We start from the raw sequence: 18719 nt of genomic DNA, 5'->3' as shown, positions 1-18719 counted from the left end.
TTGGAGCTTGACAGGATTGTGTTAATAAGTGTTAACAGAAAGAAATGGTTGCAATTAATCATTAATTAACAGCTCCCAAGAAAGGGTCATTATATGTTAGAATGTTGGACTAAATCTTCCTATATGATAGGGCACTGATACATACATTTGAATTTTCAGTTTAGAGCAGATTTCTACTGCTTCATGTATAATGGAATTCTGTATAAATATCTATCTTATTTATAAATATGGAAGCTGATGTTCTCTTTCTCTCTTAAATGTATTTGCATGCAGGAAATGAAATTGAAAATAATAATAATAACAGGGAGCCAGAAATTATTTTGTAGCTTTGACGTAAACAGAAACTGTGATCAATGGTTTTTATTAAGAATGCCAAGAGAAACTTTCAGGCTTGTTTACAAACTATAGAAGACAAATAGGTAGCATCGCTAAATATGCTATTGTATAATTAGTTAATTATTGTTAATAGATTACTGATGTAAATTAACTATTGTAAATCTTTGAAGCAAATGTTTAAATTGCTTAATCGACCTATGACTGTTGCTATGCTCTTTTTGCACACAATAGGTTCTAGTTCCAGACAGTTTGAGTTAAATTTAGAAAACATTCCTGCTGGAACACCTAAAGATTTGCTGCTACTTAATAAAGACAAACTTGAGTCAGATGAATCAATGAGTTGAGTTGGTACAAAACATATATTCCTAGGAGATTGCTCGTGAATGCCTTCCAGGTTTGACTGAAATTACCGTACTATAATCAATGACTGCTTGAAGGGAATTTTCAGAGCAACTGACTGTAACCAAGAGGGATTGTATGAAATAGCAAAATTGTTCTTGTAGTTTCTCTACTGAATGTTGTGGTTCAGCCTGGGACCCCTCCGGGAATGGCTGATTTGCTGTCGGTGTCCGGCTCAGAGGCTGAGGACCAGGAGGGGCAGACTGATGAAGAAGCTGAATCCCAGGCTGAAGATGAAGGACAGCCAGAGTTCCACCAGGGGGAGCTCTCCCCAGCAAGCAGCCTGGATTCCCTGGGGGAAGATGCTAGTGACTTCATAGATATGCGACAGAGGAGAGCTAACGAGAGAAGAACGCAATTGGCCAGATATTTCCAGCATTAGGGGTCGCAGCTGGGTTTGGGTGTGGTGCTTGGGAAAGGATAAAAGGCGGCCCCACCCTTCCTGGCTTGTGGAGTTTTATCTTGGAGATTCGTGAGACCTGTTTGTGAACTTTGGTGGCTACAATCCTGGTTTGTGCCTTGGACTCTTGAAACCTTGGGGGGGTGTGCCAGCAAGAAGCTTTTGGAATTGACTGGACATCAGGACCCTGTTGTAAAGTATTGTAACCTGTCTGCTGTGAAGACAGGTTTTCCTTTGTGCTTATTTTTTCCTGCTATAAATTACTTTTGGATTTTACCAGAGTGTCTGGCTATTTTTCAGTGGGTGTGGAGATCTGGGAAAACCCAGACAGAACACTGAACTTCAAATTTTTGCAGATATTTAGATCAAAGTACAGATGAAGACACCAAAACAGAATAGTTCTAGAAAGAACATCTCTAAACAGCTCTTTGGTGAATGCATTCCTGCCTATAAAACAGGACAGTAATGACTTCCCAAGATATTGACACATAAATTGCTTATTCAAATTCCACTTAAAACTTTTGTGAAATAATATACTGAGATGCAAATAATTTTTAAGGTGGTATTGCTTCTGAAGCTTAATTAAAGTGAAGTACTTCTTCAAAGCTTTGCCAAATTACATGGATGCCATTTGACAAAGCCTCCATCTTTTCAAAGGATACATACTGTTGAATAACCCTAACATTGTTCCTTTTATTGCTTATAATCCAGGGGTAGGTTCTAGTTTACCTCACTGCCGGTTTGCTTCCTGCATGTGTAGTGCTGAAAACAAAAATCCCCGCCCCCCCAAAGTCAAAAACAAGATGCTCAGATGAAAAAAGCATGAAAAAAATTCCAAAATAAATAAATAAATTTTAAAATAAAAAAAGATGGTGGCATTGACCGAACCAGTTCTGTGGCATCATCATGACATCACCAGTGGGTCGCTACCAGTTGGGGTGAACTGGTCCAAACCGGGAGGAACTCAATTCTGTTATACTCTATGCACACAGATTTGTCTCCTTAAATTTCCTGCAAATCTATCTATTGCTGAAACAAACATTGAACAATGAAACAATGTAGCCAGCTTTGTATCTATCACAGAAGGGCAGAGGTATACTGCTATGAATATGACATAGATCCTTTTAGTGGGATTTTAAAAAATGTAATGGAAAGAGATTATATACTAGTAAATTCCATGATTCTGACCAATGAGATATTATTTATATATTCCTATGAGTAAACCTTTAGTAGAGTACTAGAGCATGTCTGTGGCACATACCCCTTCTGCACAACATACTCTACTAGCAACTGAATTGAAATGATGGAAATCAACAGACTCCTATGATATTTCATTCTTAAGTCTCATTTCACAGCATCAAATCAAGCAAGCAAGCCAGCAAACAACAAAACAAAAGCCCTGGATTCATTGGCGTCCTTCATCTTTGGATTTTGCATCTCTCTCTTATGAGAATTATACCTTTGTATGAAAAATGAAAAGCAAGGTTGTACACAAAATGATTTATCAATCTTGGGAGGAAAAAGGGATTGATAGGCATTTATCAGTTTTACCCTTAGAAAGATAAAAATAATTTAATCATCATTCCCATACCACATCTTTTTTAAAAGAAATGTTTCTATCCTCTAGTTCAGTGTTTCCCAACCTTGGCAACTTGAAGATATTTGGACTTCAACTCCCAGAATTCCCCAGCCGTCGAATGTTGTCTGGGGACTTCTGGGAGCTAAAGTCCAGATATCTTCAAGTTGCCACGGTTGGGAAACACTGCTCTAGTTCTATAGGAACAGTTTTCAAATCAAAAATAATGTGGATTGAATTCATGAAAAGAAGATATCTCTGCAAGCAAAAGCAAAAGATGCTACATGTTCATTGTAGCAATAAACAATGATTCATTCAATTCTCATCTGTTGTGCAAAGCTATAATGAACAATGTACCCAGTTTGCTGCACTTCTCTTTAAACACATACATTTATATTAGACAGATCAGGGGGCTACTCTGCGTATATATCCAAACAAGCATTCACAAAATTAAATTGCTTTCTTGCAATTTTCTTTCCCTAATTCCAGAGAAATTAATCCCTTCCTAAATATCTATATTATCACATAATTTGCATACCACAGAAGAGCCTGGTGATTATATATTTGAAAAATGATGTATAAATCATGATTCTTCCAGCGTACAAAAGGAGTGAATGGAGTTCCTTTGAAGCATTCAAAAAGTTAGGTACTTCTAGTGCAAAGAATATTCATGTGTGTGTGTTTGTGTATAACATACATATACACACATATAGACACGTGTGTGTGTGTGTATAAAAATATTTTCTTTATAGTAGAAGATCTTCATGTTTATGGAGATTCTTCAACATGGCAGCTGTTGCTCAAATCTATGCAATCCAATAGTGAAATTCAAATGAAAAGCTTTGTTAATATTATGTGATGGGGAATTGTATATTTTAAAGTTTTGTTTTTTTACATATACCCATAAGAAAAACTACCATCAATTGACAATAAATAAAGCTGAATTTCACAACAATGATGTCATTTAAAATATGAATTGTCCATCTAACAATGGTGGAGACAAAGCGTTTGTTTGGAAGATTGTGCAGACTGAAAAGATGGTGTGATAGAAATACATGACTATCAAAGTGTCTCACAATTTCCACTGACCGACCAACAAATGATGTTAATACAATAATAAATCAGGTTAGGAACAGAGAAGTCAGTATTGACTCACCACTGTACATGTCAGTGTGATTTCGAAAGGACACTTCATTATGGGGATACTCTGTAATAAACAAATAACATGAACTTTCTAAAGCAATAAAACATGCACCGAATAACCAAAAGATAATGGAAGGGAAAAGCACAAAAGAAAATTAACTTAATATGAAGGGCATGCCAGAAAGAAAAGCATATGAAACATCATATATATAACATTCAAAAAGGCCTTAAGGTTGTTTAGAAATAAACAAGATAATACAGCAATGTAAGACAACAGCTTTAAAAGATTGCTTATTTATATGAAATATTAAATTATACATGCAGTTGTTTTGAAAAAAAACCCACAAACATGCAAAATCAAAACAGTTGCAAAAGATTATTTTAAAAAAAACATTGACTACATTTCTGCATTTGTGTTCCTAAATACCAGGAAATTTTCAAATGTCTCAAAATTAGAACTGTTGGCCCACAAGCTTTTCCAAGCACATACAATAAACAAAATATTCTTGCTAATTTGCACCAAATGTCAAGTAAGGATTAGAAGCAACAAAACAGCTGTAAAACAAAGAAAGAATAATGAACATTTCAGACTTTGCTCATGCAAACATTATTAGAATGAGTTGTGCTTCATTTAAAAAATAATATTAAATTGATATTAAATTTATTTTTTAAATTATTAAAAATTAATAGAGATATCCATGACAAAGACAATGTTATGAAAAAAAACCCTATATAAAATTACTTGAAGTCTACTTCTTTTTTTTTAAATGAGGTTGGTGATAGGATTTAGGATTTCAAACACAGAGGAGAAAATCGAACACTTAGAACTCCCAGCCCCAAGAGTTTTCTACCAGAAATTTTCTGATAACAGAAAGGACCAAAGATAATATGGGAAGGTGGGTTATGGGAAGTCCCAGAAAGATTCTGATTCCATGCAATGGATGCATCACCAGTATGCTAAAAAATCAATGTACTTCCTTCCCAGCTCTGGAAATGTTATTCCTTACACTTTATGCCCCTTTCTCCTTTCCATCCAGGCCTATCACTGGAAGAGCTTTGAATCACCAGAGAGCTAAAGCCAAGGGGTAAGAAAATGAGCAATTCCATTTTTTATATCATGGATAGTGCAACATGCCAAAAACTGCATTTATTTTTGAGAGAGGTGCCAAAGGCCACAGTCCAAAATGGGCAAGAACAAGAAAAAGGGCACATTTAAAAATTATATTTAATAAATAAATACATGAAAAATATTTTAAAGTATTTTAAAATTATTAGATGAAAAACATGAATAATAATAATAATAATAATAATAATAATAATAATAATAATAATAATTTGATTAATTAATTAAATAGATTTGTATGTCACCCTTCTCCGGAGACTTGGGGCAGCTCACAATTGTTTGGTAAAATCTCATCTAAATTTGTGAACACTATTCAATTTCTTATAACTTGAATTGAAAATAAATAATTCATCATCCATGTATTTTTAGAGAAACAAATTTCATTACATTTTCTAATTTGTCAAATACCAAGAAATGAAAATAGAGCAATTTAAAAGCTTAAAACAATGTCAATAATGTCATTATGTACATTTATCATCTTTTCTTCCAACCAATCGTATTTATTATAGGCTGATTGTTTCCAAGTGGCCTCCTACACTGCCAGTAATTTTCATTAGCAGATGAAGAAAAGTGTAAAAACTACAGTGTCTGCCAAATTTTTGTGCATGTTATTTATCTATACACAAAGTAAAAACCACTTCTGTATTAGATAATAGATATTTTATCTAACTAAATAATTTTATATAACTATTTTTTTCTAAACACTGATGCACTACACCTCAGTACAGTGGTACCTCGAGATACGAGTTTCATTCGTTCCGGACCTGGGCTCTTAAGTCGAGCAGCTCTTATCTCGAATGACTTTTCCCCATAGGAATTAATGTAAATAATTTTAATTGGTTCCAGCCCTCAAAAAACTCACAAAGTTAGTCTAAATTATGCAGAAAGACATGTTTTTAATGAAGAAATGTACATGTACATATAAATGAATAATGAAGTTTCTTTCACTTAACTTGTAAATTTTCTTAAACTTTTAAATTTACATATGTTCAACTTCTCTGCCACCCAATCCTGTAGGACAGAGGTCCCCAACCCTTTTTGCACCAGGGACCGGCTTTAAGCGATCAAGAGAGGAATGGGTGAATGAATGGACGGAGGGTGGGAAGGAAGGAAGGAAAGAGGGAAGGGACAGGAACAGAGGAAGGAAGCAAGGAAACTTATGAAAGGGGAGAGTAAGAGAGGAATGAGTGAAGGGAGGGAGGGAGGGAGGGAAGAAGGTGGGAAGGAGAAAGAAAAGAAGAAATAGAGGAAGGGAAGGTAAAAGAGAGAAAGAAAAAGAGCAAGCAAGCAAGCAAGCAAGCAAGCAAGCAAGCAAGCAAGAAAGAAAGAAAGAAAGAAAGAAAGAAAGAAAGGGGGAAGGGACAGGAACAGAGGAAGGAAGCAAGGAAACTTATGAAAGGGGAGAGTAAGAGAGGAATGAGTGAAGGGAGGGAGGGAGGGAAGAAGGTGGGAAGGAGAAAGAAAAGAAGAAATAGAGGAATGGAAGGTAAAAGAGAGAAAGAAAAAGAGCAAGAAAGAAAGAAAGAAAGAAAGAAAGAAAGAAAGAAAGGGGGAAGGGACAGGAACAGAGGAAGGAAGCAAGGAAACTTATGAAAGGGGAGAGTAAGAGAGGAATGAGTGAAGGGAGGGAGGGAAGAAGGTGGGAAGGAGAAAGAAAAGAAGAAATAGAGGAAGGGAAGGTAAAAGAGAGAAAGAAAAAGAGCAAGAAAGAAAGAAAGAAAGAAAGAAAGAAAGAAAGAAAGGGGGAAGGGACAGGAACAGAGGAAGGAAGCAAGGAAACTTATGAAAGGGGAGAGTAAGAGAGGAATGAGTGAAGGGAGGGAGGGAGGGAAGAAGGTGGGAAGGAGAAAGAAAAGAAGAAATAGAAGGGAAGGTAAAAGAGAGAAAGAAAAAGAGCAAGAAAGAAAGCTGCAAGCACCCCCCCGAGCCCCCCAGGCCGACTGCAACCTTTTAAAACACGCGCGCCGCTTCGCAGCTGTCTCCTGAAGCCGAACGCGGAAGTTAGCGTTCGGCTTCAGGAGACAGCTCCTTGGCGCTTGTATCTCGAATTTGGGCTTGTAAGTAGAACAAAAATATCTCTCCCCTCCCAGCTCTTATCTCGAGTTGCTCTTAAGTAGAGCAGCTCTTATGTCGGGGTTCCACTGTATTGCTCCTGACAACGTTAAGATTAGAACTTCATCACATTATAGGCAGAAACCTAGGATGGCTCTAAGTTCCCTACATTTTTTTTATTTTTTAAAAAAAATCAAGAATATATGCCTAAATAAATTAGTGGTGAGATATATCTACTACAAGCCAAGAACTTTGCATTGTATTGAAGTTCTCTTCTCAGTGGTAAGAACTAATCACCTACCTTTCCCCCTTTATTATATTTATATATTGGGCCTTCAAGTTAGTGCTGACTCCTAGAGATTACCTCTAGGAGTTATTAAGACAAAATTTGCTCTCTCTTTACACAACTTGTAGACCGCAGTGAAGAGCACACTCTTAATGAATGCTGGTTGTGTCTTTGTAATAGTTTCAGGTGTCTATAGTATTTCTTAGATCAATGACATCTGAAGACAAGAAATGTCCAAAGGATAGTACCTTACAAAACTATCAGAGGAAATTAAGGGTGAGTTTTCAGGGTCAAGCTGAACGTAAGAGGCTGAATGAAACCAAATACACAGTTTATTTACAGACTACTAAATAAGCATAGAGATGAATATATTTAGAAAAATCAAACTTAGCTTGATTGTGAAAATAACTTTTAACTTGCTTTTCTAAATTAAACAAAATAATAAAATCACTATCAGATAAAAGTATGTTGAAGGTTTCCAAAATGATTTCTGGTTCCAGAAACAAATCTATAAGAAAAACCACATATTTCCATTTATAATGCAGGCTTTGCAGCAGTTCCAAGAAGATTCCACAACCAGTTGAATCCTGATTCAGGTGAACCAGAGGGCATAGACAAACCTCCAAGTGCAGAGGTGGGTTCCTCCTGGGTTCGCACCAGATTGCCCAAACTGGTAGCGACCTGCGGGTAACATCACTGAACTGGATCGGCCAGTGCATGCTGCCATCTTTTTTTTTTATTATTATTGCTAATCTTTTACTGTTTAGAAGATTTCTCCTGTTCAGCTACTTGGAAAAGGGTCCTCCCTCTCACCCCGGGTCAATATTGACCTTTAATCCTTCACCCAAAGCACAGCTGATCAGCTCCTCAACTGTGTTTTGGGCTGATTCCAGCTACTGAGCATGCGCAGAAGAAAAATTTCACGAGGGGACGCACATGTGTGAATGGAGCAAATGCAAACATGCAAAACATTGTGATGCGAACCAGTGGGGAAGATAAGTAGAATCCACCCCTGCCCAAGTGGCTTCAACAGCTCTTAGAGAATGCTAATGACCAAATGACTGCAAAGAAATACAATACTTCCATTCCCCCACCATCCACATCCAATCGTTAGTATCCATCTTTCCATCCCACCCACCATCAGAACTAATGTAGCTTCTTGGATGAGAAGCAAAATGTTTTCTTATTCTTCTTCAAGGGAAAAACCCCCAGCACAGTTGCCTTTTGAAGGGAAAAAAAAGCACCTTTGAGACAATTTATGACCTAAATGACTGAGAATCTCCACAGACATATTAAAGAAAACTTCTCCTTTTAACAACAGGAAGGTCACCTAACCCCCTGAGAATTTTGTGGCGCAGGATTTTATCAACAAGAAAGCTGTGGACTATAAAACAAAACACAACGTAAGACCAGATTTTCACATTTTGTGCTATTCTAATTTCCAAAAACATATTCAAATAAACCATATTCCTTAAAATATTTAAATGTTTGGGTCTGTAGATAAATCACCTAGATGGTGGCATCTCTTTTTTCCTCTTTCAGTAGTAGTTAAGAATAATAGTAGGGCTGTTTAAAAACTCTTTCATCCTCCCTTCCCATCTCCTTGGACACTAATGCAAAACAATTGTGTAAGAAGATAAATAATTTCTAACTATTTCTAAACATGTAGAATGGAAACAACATAAATTAAGAAATGTTTGAAAAATAAAAATATACTTCCATTAATGCTGCCATATTTGCAAAGAATGTGGTTTTTCTGAACATTGTCAGCATGGTTGGTATAGAAAGGACCTTATTATTCCAACTAAGCTATTCATAATAAATACTTACTGGTCAGGATCTTGAGGGTGTAAGGATTTTTCTGCTGGATGGTATGCGTGAAAGCAAAGCGAGCATTGCAGCTATAGTCAGTCAGAGCATCCTGCTGCAGGACATTAGAGAAATACAAGTCACCATTCTGCCCCTGAGAGACACGCTTGTCTTGATGGATTGGTTCCATGGCTGGAAGAAGGAACAGCAATTCTTTTTAGAATTCATAGCTGTGTTACATAGCTAGATGGTATATTTCATAGCTGCATTGGAACCTATGATAATTACCTAGTAGGTCTAACAATCTCCAAATGCCACATATTAATTCCTGCTAGCGTTAAGAAGCTAGAATAATTGGGCCACCATAATTATTGTGATGAATGGAGATAGGGAAAACCTTTTGAGATGCTTTCCTTTAATAGGAATCTTTTCAATAGGATCATATCGAGTATACAGTGAAAATTATGAAAACAATGGTGTTTTTAATTAAACACGAGCTGTTTTTGTAGTCAATCAACAGAGTTTGTCCCTGTGCTACCTAGCCAATATGAAAAAGAAGATATTTACAAATCTAGAAGGTAAGGCACAGATTTTAAAAAAATGTAAATTAACTTTTGCTAATAGTTGCGGTCACTCAGTCCATTATTTATTGGACAGCTTTCAGGGGACAGGGGAATTAGAACACACCAAAGAAGTATACAGTGGTACCCCATCTTACGAACGCCTCTTCTAACAAACTTTTCAAGATACGAACCTGGTGTTTAAGATTTTTTTGCCTCTTCTTCTGAACTATTTTCTCCTTATGAACCCAAGCCGCTGCTGCTGGGATGAAGGGGTTTCTTCCCTCCCCCTTTTTTTGAAGAAAGAAAAGGGAGGGGCGGCTTGGAGGGGGAAAAGACAGCATTTAAATAACTAGGAGAACAGAGTGTTTGCAGGCACTGAAAGAGTGTCTTTTGAAGAAAGAAAAGGGAGGGGCGGCTTGGAGGGGGAAAAGACTCCATTTAAATAACTAGTAGAACAGCGTATTTGCAGGCACTGAAAGGGTGTCTTTTGAAGAAAGAAAAGGGAGGGGTGCCCCCCTTGCCTTTCTTCCTTCCCACTAACCCTTTAGCCTAGCCTTGCTTCTTCCACCCGCCCCCTTTAGCTGCTCCTCCCTGCACTCTGTTCACCTCCCTTCTAAAGTTTGGGATTTTCCTGAAGGATTTGCACTCATTATTTGCTTTTACATTGATTCCTATGGGAAACATTGTTTCATCTTATGAACTTTTCACCTTATGAACCTCCTCCTGGAACCAATTAAGTTCGCATCATGAGGTACCACTGTATTTCAAAAAGTGAGATCCTGCATATATACTTTGGAAATATATAATTCAGCAGTTTGGGACAGAGATGGGATGAAATGTCTTGGATAGCTTGTCTGCACCTCCAGCTTTTATTTGATTAACAAGCAACAGCTACTAACTGACAATGTGTCCTCCATATTGCTTTTGAGAACATGGAAGAAAGAAAAAGTAGATTATTCTTTTGTAGTTATATCACAGTAGGCAAACATGTTCCTTCTATATATGTTATACTTTAGTTTCCATTAGCCTCCTTCAACCTGACAAAGATGAAGGATTGTGTGGAATGTTATCCATGACAACTGGAGACAGTTTTTGTCATGGTCTAAAAACTCTATATATGATGAATATAAACAAGGAACCATCTGATATCTTCAGCCTAAGATGCCATCACATGTCACGCCATGGAACTGTTTCATTTTAAATACAATTATTGCCACCTGAATCATGGGCAGACTTACAGCTACTCATCCAAAAGATAGCAGGTGGTGGTAGTCCAGGTGGAGGATTACATGCCAAGATAAGTGAAGCACCTTCGTGAACTTCTTGAATGTCCAAATTTTCCTTTGGCCACAAAGGAGATTCTGAAATTATAAACCTTGTAAGAGAAATTGCATTTACTCATGTACTATATTTAAAAAGAATGATTCAAGAAGATACTTGAATCAAGACTAAAATGCATACAGAATATCTCTGGTGAGATTTTTAAAAAAAACATTGAAAAAAAATAGAATAAAGGAGCACAGGAATATAAACTTTGAATAAACAGATCCTATTTATGAGCAGATTGGAAAAAATAAACTGTGGGTGAAAGTAGTGATATCTGCTGGGGAAGAATCCAACATCTAAGAGAATGGCTCCAGTTGAGTTTTTTATTGCCCCATCCCAAAATATGCCTAGGAAAGAGTTATTAGAGTCATAAATTATATGTTTACAGAAATACAATTTTTAAAAAAGTTGCTGCAATGGAAGACAGTTGCCATTGTTTTATGCTGTGTTGAAACAAATATATAATGTTAAAAAGTCTCTTTCGCCTATTGGTAAGCAAAAACACTGCATTTATTAAACTATAATGAGCTTATTGCATGACATAAATTTTATGATCATTCTAAATATAAAACAAAGGCCTAGCAAACTAAACCATATAACTGATAATGTTACAGAAATGCACAATAAAGTCAACAATTTGTGTTACATATACTCACTTGAAACATGGAGGAATATTTTGTTGGAGACAGCCGTTCCGTAGTCATTCCGAGCAAAACACTGATATTCTCCCTCATAATCCTCTGGCCTCCCACCACTGCGGAAGTCAACTACCAGTGTACCTGCCCAATGCCTCATGGTTACTCGAGGGTCCTTTGCAACATTGTAAAACTTCCCATTTCGTGTCCAGGAAAACCTGTAAACAGCATTGAACCCAAAATTAGTAACTTGGGTCTATTCAAGAATAGCGACCGATGCTGCTATACGATGTACAGGTTATCTGAGATCTATTAACTGCCTATGCAGTAATGAATACTGAGTCCAGCTGAGTACAACTTGGATGAAATATATGCAGAGGTATTCACCCACTTAGGATCTCAATGGTATCAAAGACGATTAGAGATGAAATCTACATTTACACCATATCTACATTTGATGCATTTTTAAGACCTAGAGAGCTATAGTGATTTTAATAGAACCTTTATTATACAAAGCTACCACAATCCTCTCCAGAAACACTTTGATTATGGGATAACTGTTTGCTACTTAGCATGATAAATGATATATACCCTTTTAACGAAACATTTTTTTATATACAGGAGTGTTTTCATCTGCTCTAAGCCACATGATCTTGAGTCATAGTGGTAAGCATAGGTCTAGTATTACAGAAGATTTTTTTTCCATCTTTGCTCATCATAAGGTGACTGCCAAAATAACTTAACCATGAGATCCACATATGTCTAAGCACAGTCATTATTGTAATGATACAGTAATCCAGTGTTTCCCAACCATGGCAACTTGAAGATATCTGGACTTCAACTCCCAGAATTCCCCAGGCAGCTTTCGCTGGCTGGGGAATTCTGGGAGTTGAAGTCCAGATATCTTCAAGTTGCCAAGGTTGGGAAACACTGCAGTAATCATTCAGATGTTTGTTTGTATACCCCTCTTGGGGAAATAAACTACGATTACACTCACGTGGGCGTGGGGTTGCCTTTTGCTTCACACTCAATGAATATATTATCTCTTGGATCTACAATATAATCCTTTGCAGACTGCTTTGTAATTGTAGGAGGCTGAGGCACTGCAAAAGCATTTATAAAATAGGGAAACAGAGAAAATGAAGGTTAGAGGAAAAATTGCCTTTCCATATAATACCATTAGAAATGCAATTGCTTTTTATTACGCTGAAACTTCAAATCTTGTGAGGCCGGGAAGCTTGGGGCACAAGAACCAGTTGGATTGCTAGAATGACATTTATTGCTAGCAAAGTAATGGAACAATCTTGAAATCAAAACAATTCCCTTTCTTACTTAACATAATTAAGGCATAGTGGGAAAAGCCTGATCTTATTCAATGCCCCCCCCCCATCATGCTTATGAGGAACAAAGAGTACAGTCCACTATTAAGGTAATCATTTACTTATGACCGTAATACAGCCTGCCCATCATGACCTCATGCTGGTCATAAAATGGGAAGGTCGTGTGATTTTTCTGAGCTTTTTTGCAGTGTTTGTAAAGTGTCCACTGCATTGTTAAGCAAACTCTACAGTCCTTAAGCAACCCAGTGGTTCACTATAGGTGAAACTTTGCTAGAAGTGCTGCTTTTTTTTTTTGCAAAATTGTCATAAAATGTAGTGGTGTAACAATGGGAAACTACAAATGGTTGTAAATGTGGCCGCATTGCCAAGCGCCCAAAATTTTGGGTGTATGTGTATGAAACTAGGTCCATCATAACTTTGAATGGTCGCTAAGTGAGAAGTCACAAAACAAGGACTGTCTGTAATTGCTCACTCTTTTAGCATTAGGAAAAGACCACTTAAAGGGTAAGTAGGAATATATGCTCTGACCCCAACCCCTCTCTACCAAGGCTCCCAGTTTATTTAATTTAATTTAATTTATTAGATTTGTATGCCGCCCCTCTCTGTGGACTCGGAGTTATAGGAAACTCCCTGAAATCAGGACATAGATCCATCCATTTCAACACAACAGCAGTCATACAGGGCTGTAACGGCTACTGCCAGAGTTAAGCTTGTGTAGAAGAGACAAACACAAACTCGTTCAAATGACCCTACCATTTCTGTGCAGACTTTTCCCTTAGTTCAATGGCAACATGTAGCTCGTCAAGAGTGGCCTTTTTCAGAAGCTCTATTATATAACATCTAGAAGAGAGCTTTAACTTGGGTGGCCCCCATCCATCGAATGCCCTCCATAAGAAAATATTTGTTCTTCATGCTATCAGTACCTAGGACCGTGTTGGCGAACCTATGGCATACATGCCGCAGGTGGCAAACGGAGCCATATTGGAGGGCACATGAGATTTTGCCCTGTGTCAGCTCCAGCGGGCATGCACGTGGTGGCCAGCTCATTTTCAGACTTGGGAAAAGCTGTTTCACTCTCCAGATGCTTGAGGGAAATTTTCCGAACTTCTGGTTTGGCCGTTGTGCTGATTTTTACATAGAAACATAGAAGATTGACTGCAGAAAAAGACCTCATGGTCCATCTAGTCTACCCTTTACACTCTGGAGCTTCAGGAAGCTTCCCTAAACCCTATGGAGTACAAAAAACAGCAGAACAGCAAATCGGATGTGGGTTTTCATGAGCTTCCAATTTGCCCATTTGGGAATTTTTTTCATTTACCAGGCTTCAGTAAGGCTTGTGTGTATGCGCAGGGGGCAGCACAGGTATGTGTGCACATGCATTGGGGGGAGGGAAGAGGTGTGGGCACATGCACACATGCTAGCATACCCACACAACCCCTTTTGGCACATGACCCAAAAAAGGTTCGCCATCATTATCCTAGGACAATGGTAAGTTTCTTTCATTGTTATGAATTGTAAATTCAAACACTTTTAATGTTTCCATTTTGCCTTATTTGAAAAGTTTATATTCTTATGATTTAGTTTTCAAGTTATTGTAAATTATTAAATGTTGTTTGGTGAGAAAGATGGAACATAAATTTAAAAAATATTATAAAATAAGGCAAGTTAATTTGAAAAAAAAAAACCCAGTGCCAAACCTGGTCAGTATTTGGACAGAATCTCATTATTGTTTTGCATTGCTCTCAACAAACCTATATGGATCTATCTTGTTTAAAGGAGATTTTACTTATAAACTCTTTTCTTCTATAAGGGGAAATCAACAGTGCAGCATACACATTCATCTCCCCAAATGCTCATTTTCCTAATTCCAGGTCCTCTGTTTTTCCCCTTCGCCATAAGTACAAGGTCGTTCTCAACTTACAACTGTAATTGAACCCATAATTTTTATTATAAGTTGAGATAGACATTAAGTAGTCATCGTTAGACTGTGCCCAATTTTACGACTTTTTTGCGGCAGTCATCAGTCATAAATTGTAGTCATTAAGCAAATTCTTCATTTGATATGTGTTGTTTGTTTATTGAAAACCTGAAGTAAAAATGACATAAGTCATGCTTATGTGACCTCTGTGTGCTACGAATAGTTATAAATGTTGGCCAGTTGCCTAGTGCCCAAAATATAAGTAGCCTTTTTGAGTCCACCACCTAAGCACCTGGTCACAAGTCGACAACCACCTGTAAATTAAAAACAACACACACAACTGTATAACTTTTGAATACTTTTCTACTTCCAGTAGATCAGATCACAAATTGCTCCCATTTTTGTTTAAACTACTTACCATATATTGAAAGAAATAATTTTAAAAAACAAGCTGATCTTCCTTGAGTTTTCTTGGTGACTTATAAGAATGTGACCACAACTCATTCAAGCATTTCCTGCTGTCTTTCCACTTACTTTGACAAACTTTACCTGTAGTCTGGTTGGTTATTTTCCCTACTCCACCCCCCATGATTGTGACTCAGAAATGTGAACTAACCGGCTACTTATTAAGATTCTGTCTTTTGGACAGAAAGTTTAAAGAAAAAAAAAGCAGTAATTATATTCATATAACTATGTTTTATATTTCAGACCAAGAAAAGTGTCACTTCTCTGAAGAACAAAAATATATATAAAATATTTTTCCCTTTAATTATGATCCATTTTGGAATTCTGAAATTCAGATACCATAATTATGAGGTTTTAATATTTGAGGGCTTTAGTTGAATATAAAGATCAATGTTTTATTCCAACAAGTTAATATAGAATATACTTCACACTTGTTGCTGTTGTAACCAGGCTTCCTAAAATATAAAGAATGTTATTTCGGGGTGGGGAGTCAGAAAACAAGACTTACATGTATCTTGAATACTTGCTGTTAATTCGAAGGTGTAAGCACAGGAATAAAAAGAGAGAGAAATATGAAGTGTTAATCTAAATGTTTAGATCTAATATTAAATACCAAAAGGAGTAAACAAAATGTGACATTTAAATGAATATTAATATTATTAGCTTAAATATATTGTCATGATTCCTGTGAAGGAGAGTTAGAGAAAACTTTTTTAAAGGTGGGGAATGACACAATTAGCAAAATAAATATATACAAATATGATCATGTTCTGACAACAAGGTCTACTGAAGTCTATTAATGGTTAGATTTAATTCATAGTCTTTAATTCATAGGCATTTCTGTAGCCTTCTCCAGACTAGTGGCCTCTAAATATGTAGGGTTACAATTTCTTTAATCCTTAGACATCATAAATTTTAATATCTATGACAAACAAATGCTTAAAATATAGTATTTTAAAGATTTACCTATGCTGTAAAAATCTTTTATGTAGCTTAGAGGTGCGGAAAAATAGGACCTTAAAGACTATTCCACTTTCTTGTTTAGTTGGTCATATTTTTGGGTAGTTTTAAAAATGCAGTTATGAACAGCATTCAAGTGATTTATAACTTTTATGTGATGCATCCTATCTATGCCTCTGTGAATTATCTAGGCATCCTTCTTCACATGGGGAATTTATCTATGACACAAAAGTCTAGACTCCGGGAAGACCTCACCATATTCCTGGCTGTATTTAGTCACATCTATACAATAGCCACGAGAAAAAGTTTTAAATATTTACTATTGAATACACAGGTTCCACCTCACTTTATTTTAGGAAGATATTACATGATACTCTCCAATCACTAGACAGAGTTCAAACTATATGTGAAAAGGAACACATCACTTGACGCTCTAAGAATTTTAAAAAAAATGATATAACAGATACACCTGTAGGGGTGAATTGGAAATCCCAATGACAGAATGAACTTAAAATAAATCAAACATTTGCAATATTACAATATTACAGCATATTACAACCCTCTGGAATCAGCTCCCCCCAGAGATCAGAATTGCCCCCACCCTCCTTGCCTTTCGTAAGCTCCTCAAAACTCTCCTCTCTCATCAGGCATGGGGGAATTGAGATATTCATTCCCCCCAGGCCTATAAAATTTATGCATGATATATTTGTGTGTATGTTTGGTTTTTAATAAGGGTTTCGTAAACTCCTTAAGACCCACCTTTGCCGTCAGGCATGGAGGAACTAAAACACCTCCCCCTTGCCCATGTTGTTTTGTTGATTGATTGACTGTGTGCCTGTTTTTTATATATACTGTTTTTTATGAGATTATTAATTTAAATTGGAACTGGATGGGTGGGCATTGGATTTGGTATTGTGTACTGTACTGTTTTTTATTATTGTTGTGAGCCGCCCCGAGTTTGCGGAGAGGGGCGGCATATAAATCCAATAAACCTAACCTAAACCTAACCTAACCTTTTTAGTTATTTTAAATATTAGATTTGTTATACTGTATGTTGTTTTATTACTGTTGTTAGCCGCCCCGAGTCTACGGAGAGGGGTGGCATACAAATCTAATAAATAAATAAATCTAATAAATAAATATTCTAATTGTCCTAAATTAAATCCCCAAGAATAATTGTGTTTCAGTCAATGTCCATACCAAATATATATGGTTTGGGTGAGACAAAATATACAACCCACTTATATTGTACATAGTATGGCTAAATGATTTGCCAATCTCTAGCCTCATACACACATACCCATCACATTATACCATTTCATGATAGATGTTCTACAGAAAGCAGAAAAGGAATAAGAAATGTTAAGCCAAAGAAATGGAGAGCAGGAAATACACACACATTTACTTTACACCAACACCATTCACTATGCTTATCTATATAATTATCAAAACTTATTGCTGAGTTTTCTTAAAACTTTCTAATTTTTTAAAAATAGTGATATAATACCTATTAGGAAGTTCATATTTATTTGTTGACACTTCTAAAGTCAATGAGATAAGATTTCCTTTTATTTAGTATTGGAGAAATTTATAAATAGATGTTTCCACTTTCTTCTTTTTTCCACTCTTAACGCTATTTCTTCCTATATTCATCCCAGTCTACAATTGTTCCTTATAGTCTGCATTAAAATTTGCATCTATGTTAATGCTAATTTCTACTTAAATACATACTGCTTTTAGAACTACTTCCCAAATCTGTTTTGGCTAATTTTTCATCATTATATGCTTTTATGAATAAAATTCTATACTATAAAAATGTTTATGTACATTTTAAAAATGATTATATCGCAACATTTGAAAAAAAAAATTCAGAACCATTTCAATTTGTTTTGGTTCAGGAAATGTATGCCAGATGATTTTACTTTGACACCTATGTTAAATCAATTCCACAAATTTCCAGCCCTATTCTTAATTTTGCTGAAATCAGGTTTATTTCTGGCTACTTATTCAGTTATTTACACCATACATCATCATCCCATTTTCTCATTTTTAAAATTTCTATGAATTAATATATATTTTATCCTTTTGTTTGCTTATTCAAATATGGTTTGCTATATAACAAATCCCTTCTAAAATCAACAAGTTTTCTGATTCAACAGTTTAATATGCAGATCTGATACCCTACTTTCAATGGTAGAAATACTCTTTAAATTATATCCCTACACCACCACACCTGTATGCAACACTAATCTCCATGAAGGAGGGTAGCGTCTGGGGTCAGAGAAAAAGAGGTCATTTGCCTGAAGAGTTAGCAATTTGCACAGTTATCATAAACCCGCAGCAGCTGTGACTATTTATATACCACCTGCTCAATTTATAAATCCTGGA

General features: G+C 36.3%; 1 protein-coding gene across 18 annotated transcripts in view; it reads right to left on the bottom strand.

Annotated features, from left to right (window-relative positions):
- Positions 1-18719, bottom strand: part of NFASC (neurofascin) — a 202484-nt gene that overhangs the window by 91336 nt on the left and 92429 nt on the right. For 10 of the 18 annotated variants that reach the window (XM_070745485.1, XM_070745481.1, XM_070745483.1 and 7 more), the window contains exons 2-7: positions 15880-15897; positions 12646-12751; positions 11670-11866; positions 10926-11048; positions 9146-9316; positions 3868-3918 (exon numbers count right to left, since the gene is read on the bottom strand). In XM_070745485.1, coding sequence (XP_070601586.1) covers positions 3868-3918; positions 9146-9316; positions 10926-11048; positions 11670-11866; positions 12646-12751; positions 15880-15897 — 666 coding nt within the window. The remainder of the gene's footprint in view (positions 1-3867; positions 3919-9145; positions 9317-10925; positions 11049-11669; positions 11867-12645; positions 12752-15879; positions 15898-18719) is intronic. The other 8 variants (XM_070745478.1, XM_070745496.1, XM_070745497.1 and 5 more) reach the window with 3 other exon arrangements.

This window comes from Erythrolamprus reginae, chromosome 3, assembly GCF_031021105.1.
Source record: "Erythrolamprus reginae isolate rEryReg1 chromosome 3, rEryReg1.hap1, whole genome shotgun sequence".
NCBI lineage: Eukaryota > Metazoa > Chordata > Lepidosauria > Squamata > Dipsadidae > Erythrolamprus > Erythrolamprus reginae.
The sequence above is the reverse complement of the archived record's forward strand: the minus strand, read 5'-3'. Positions and strand labels throughout refer to the sequence as shown.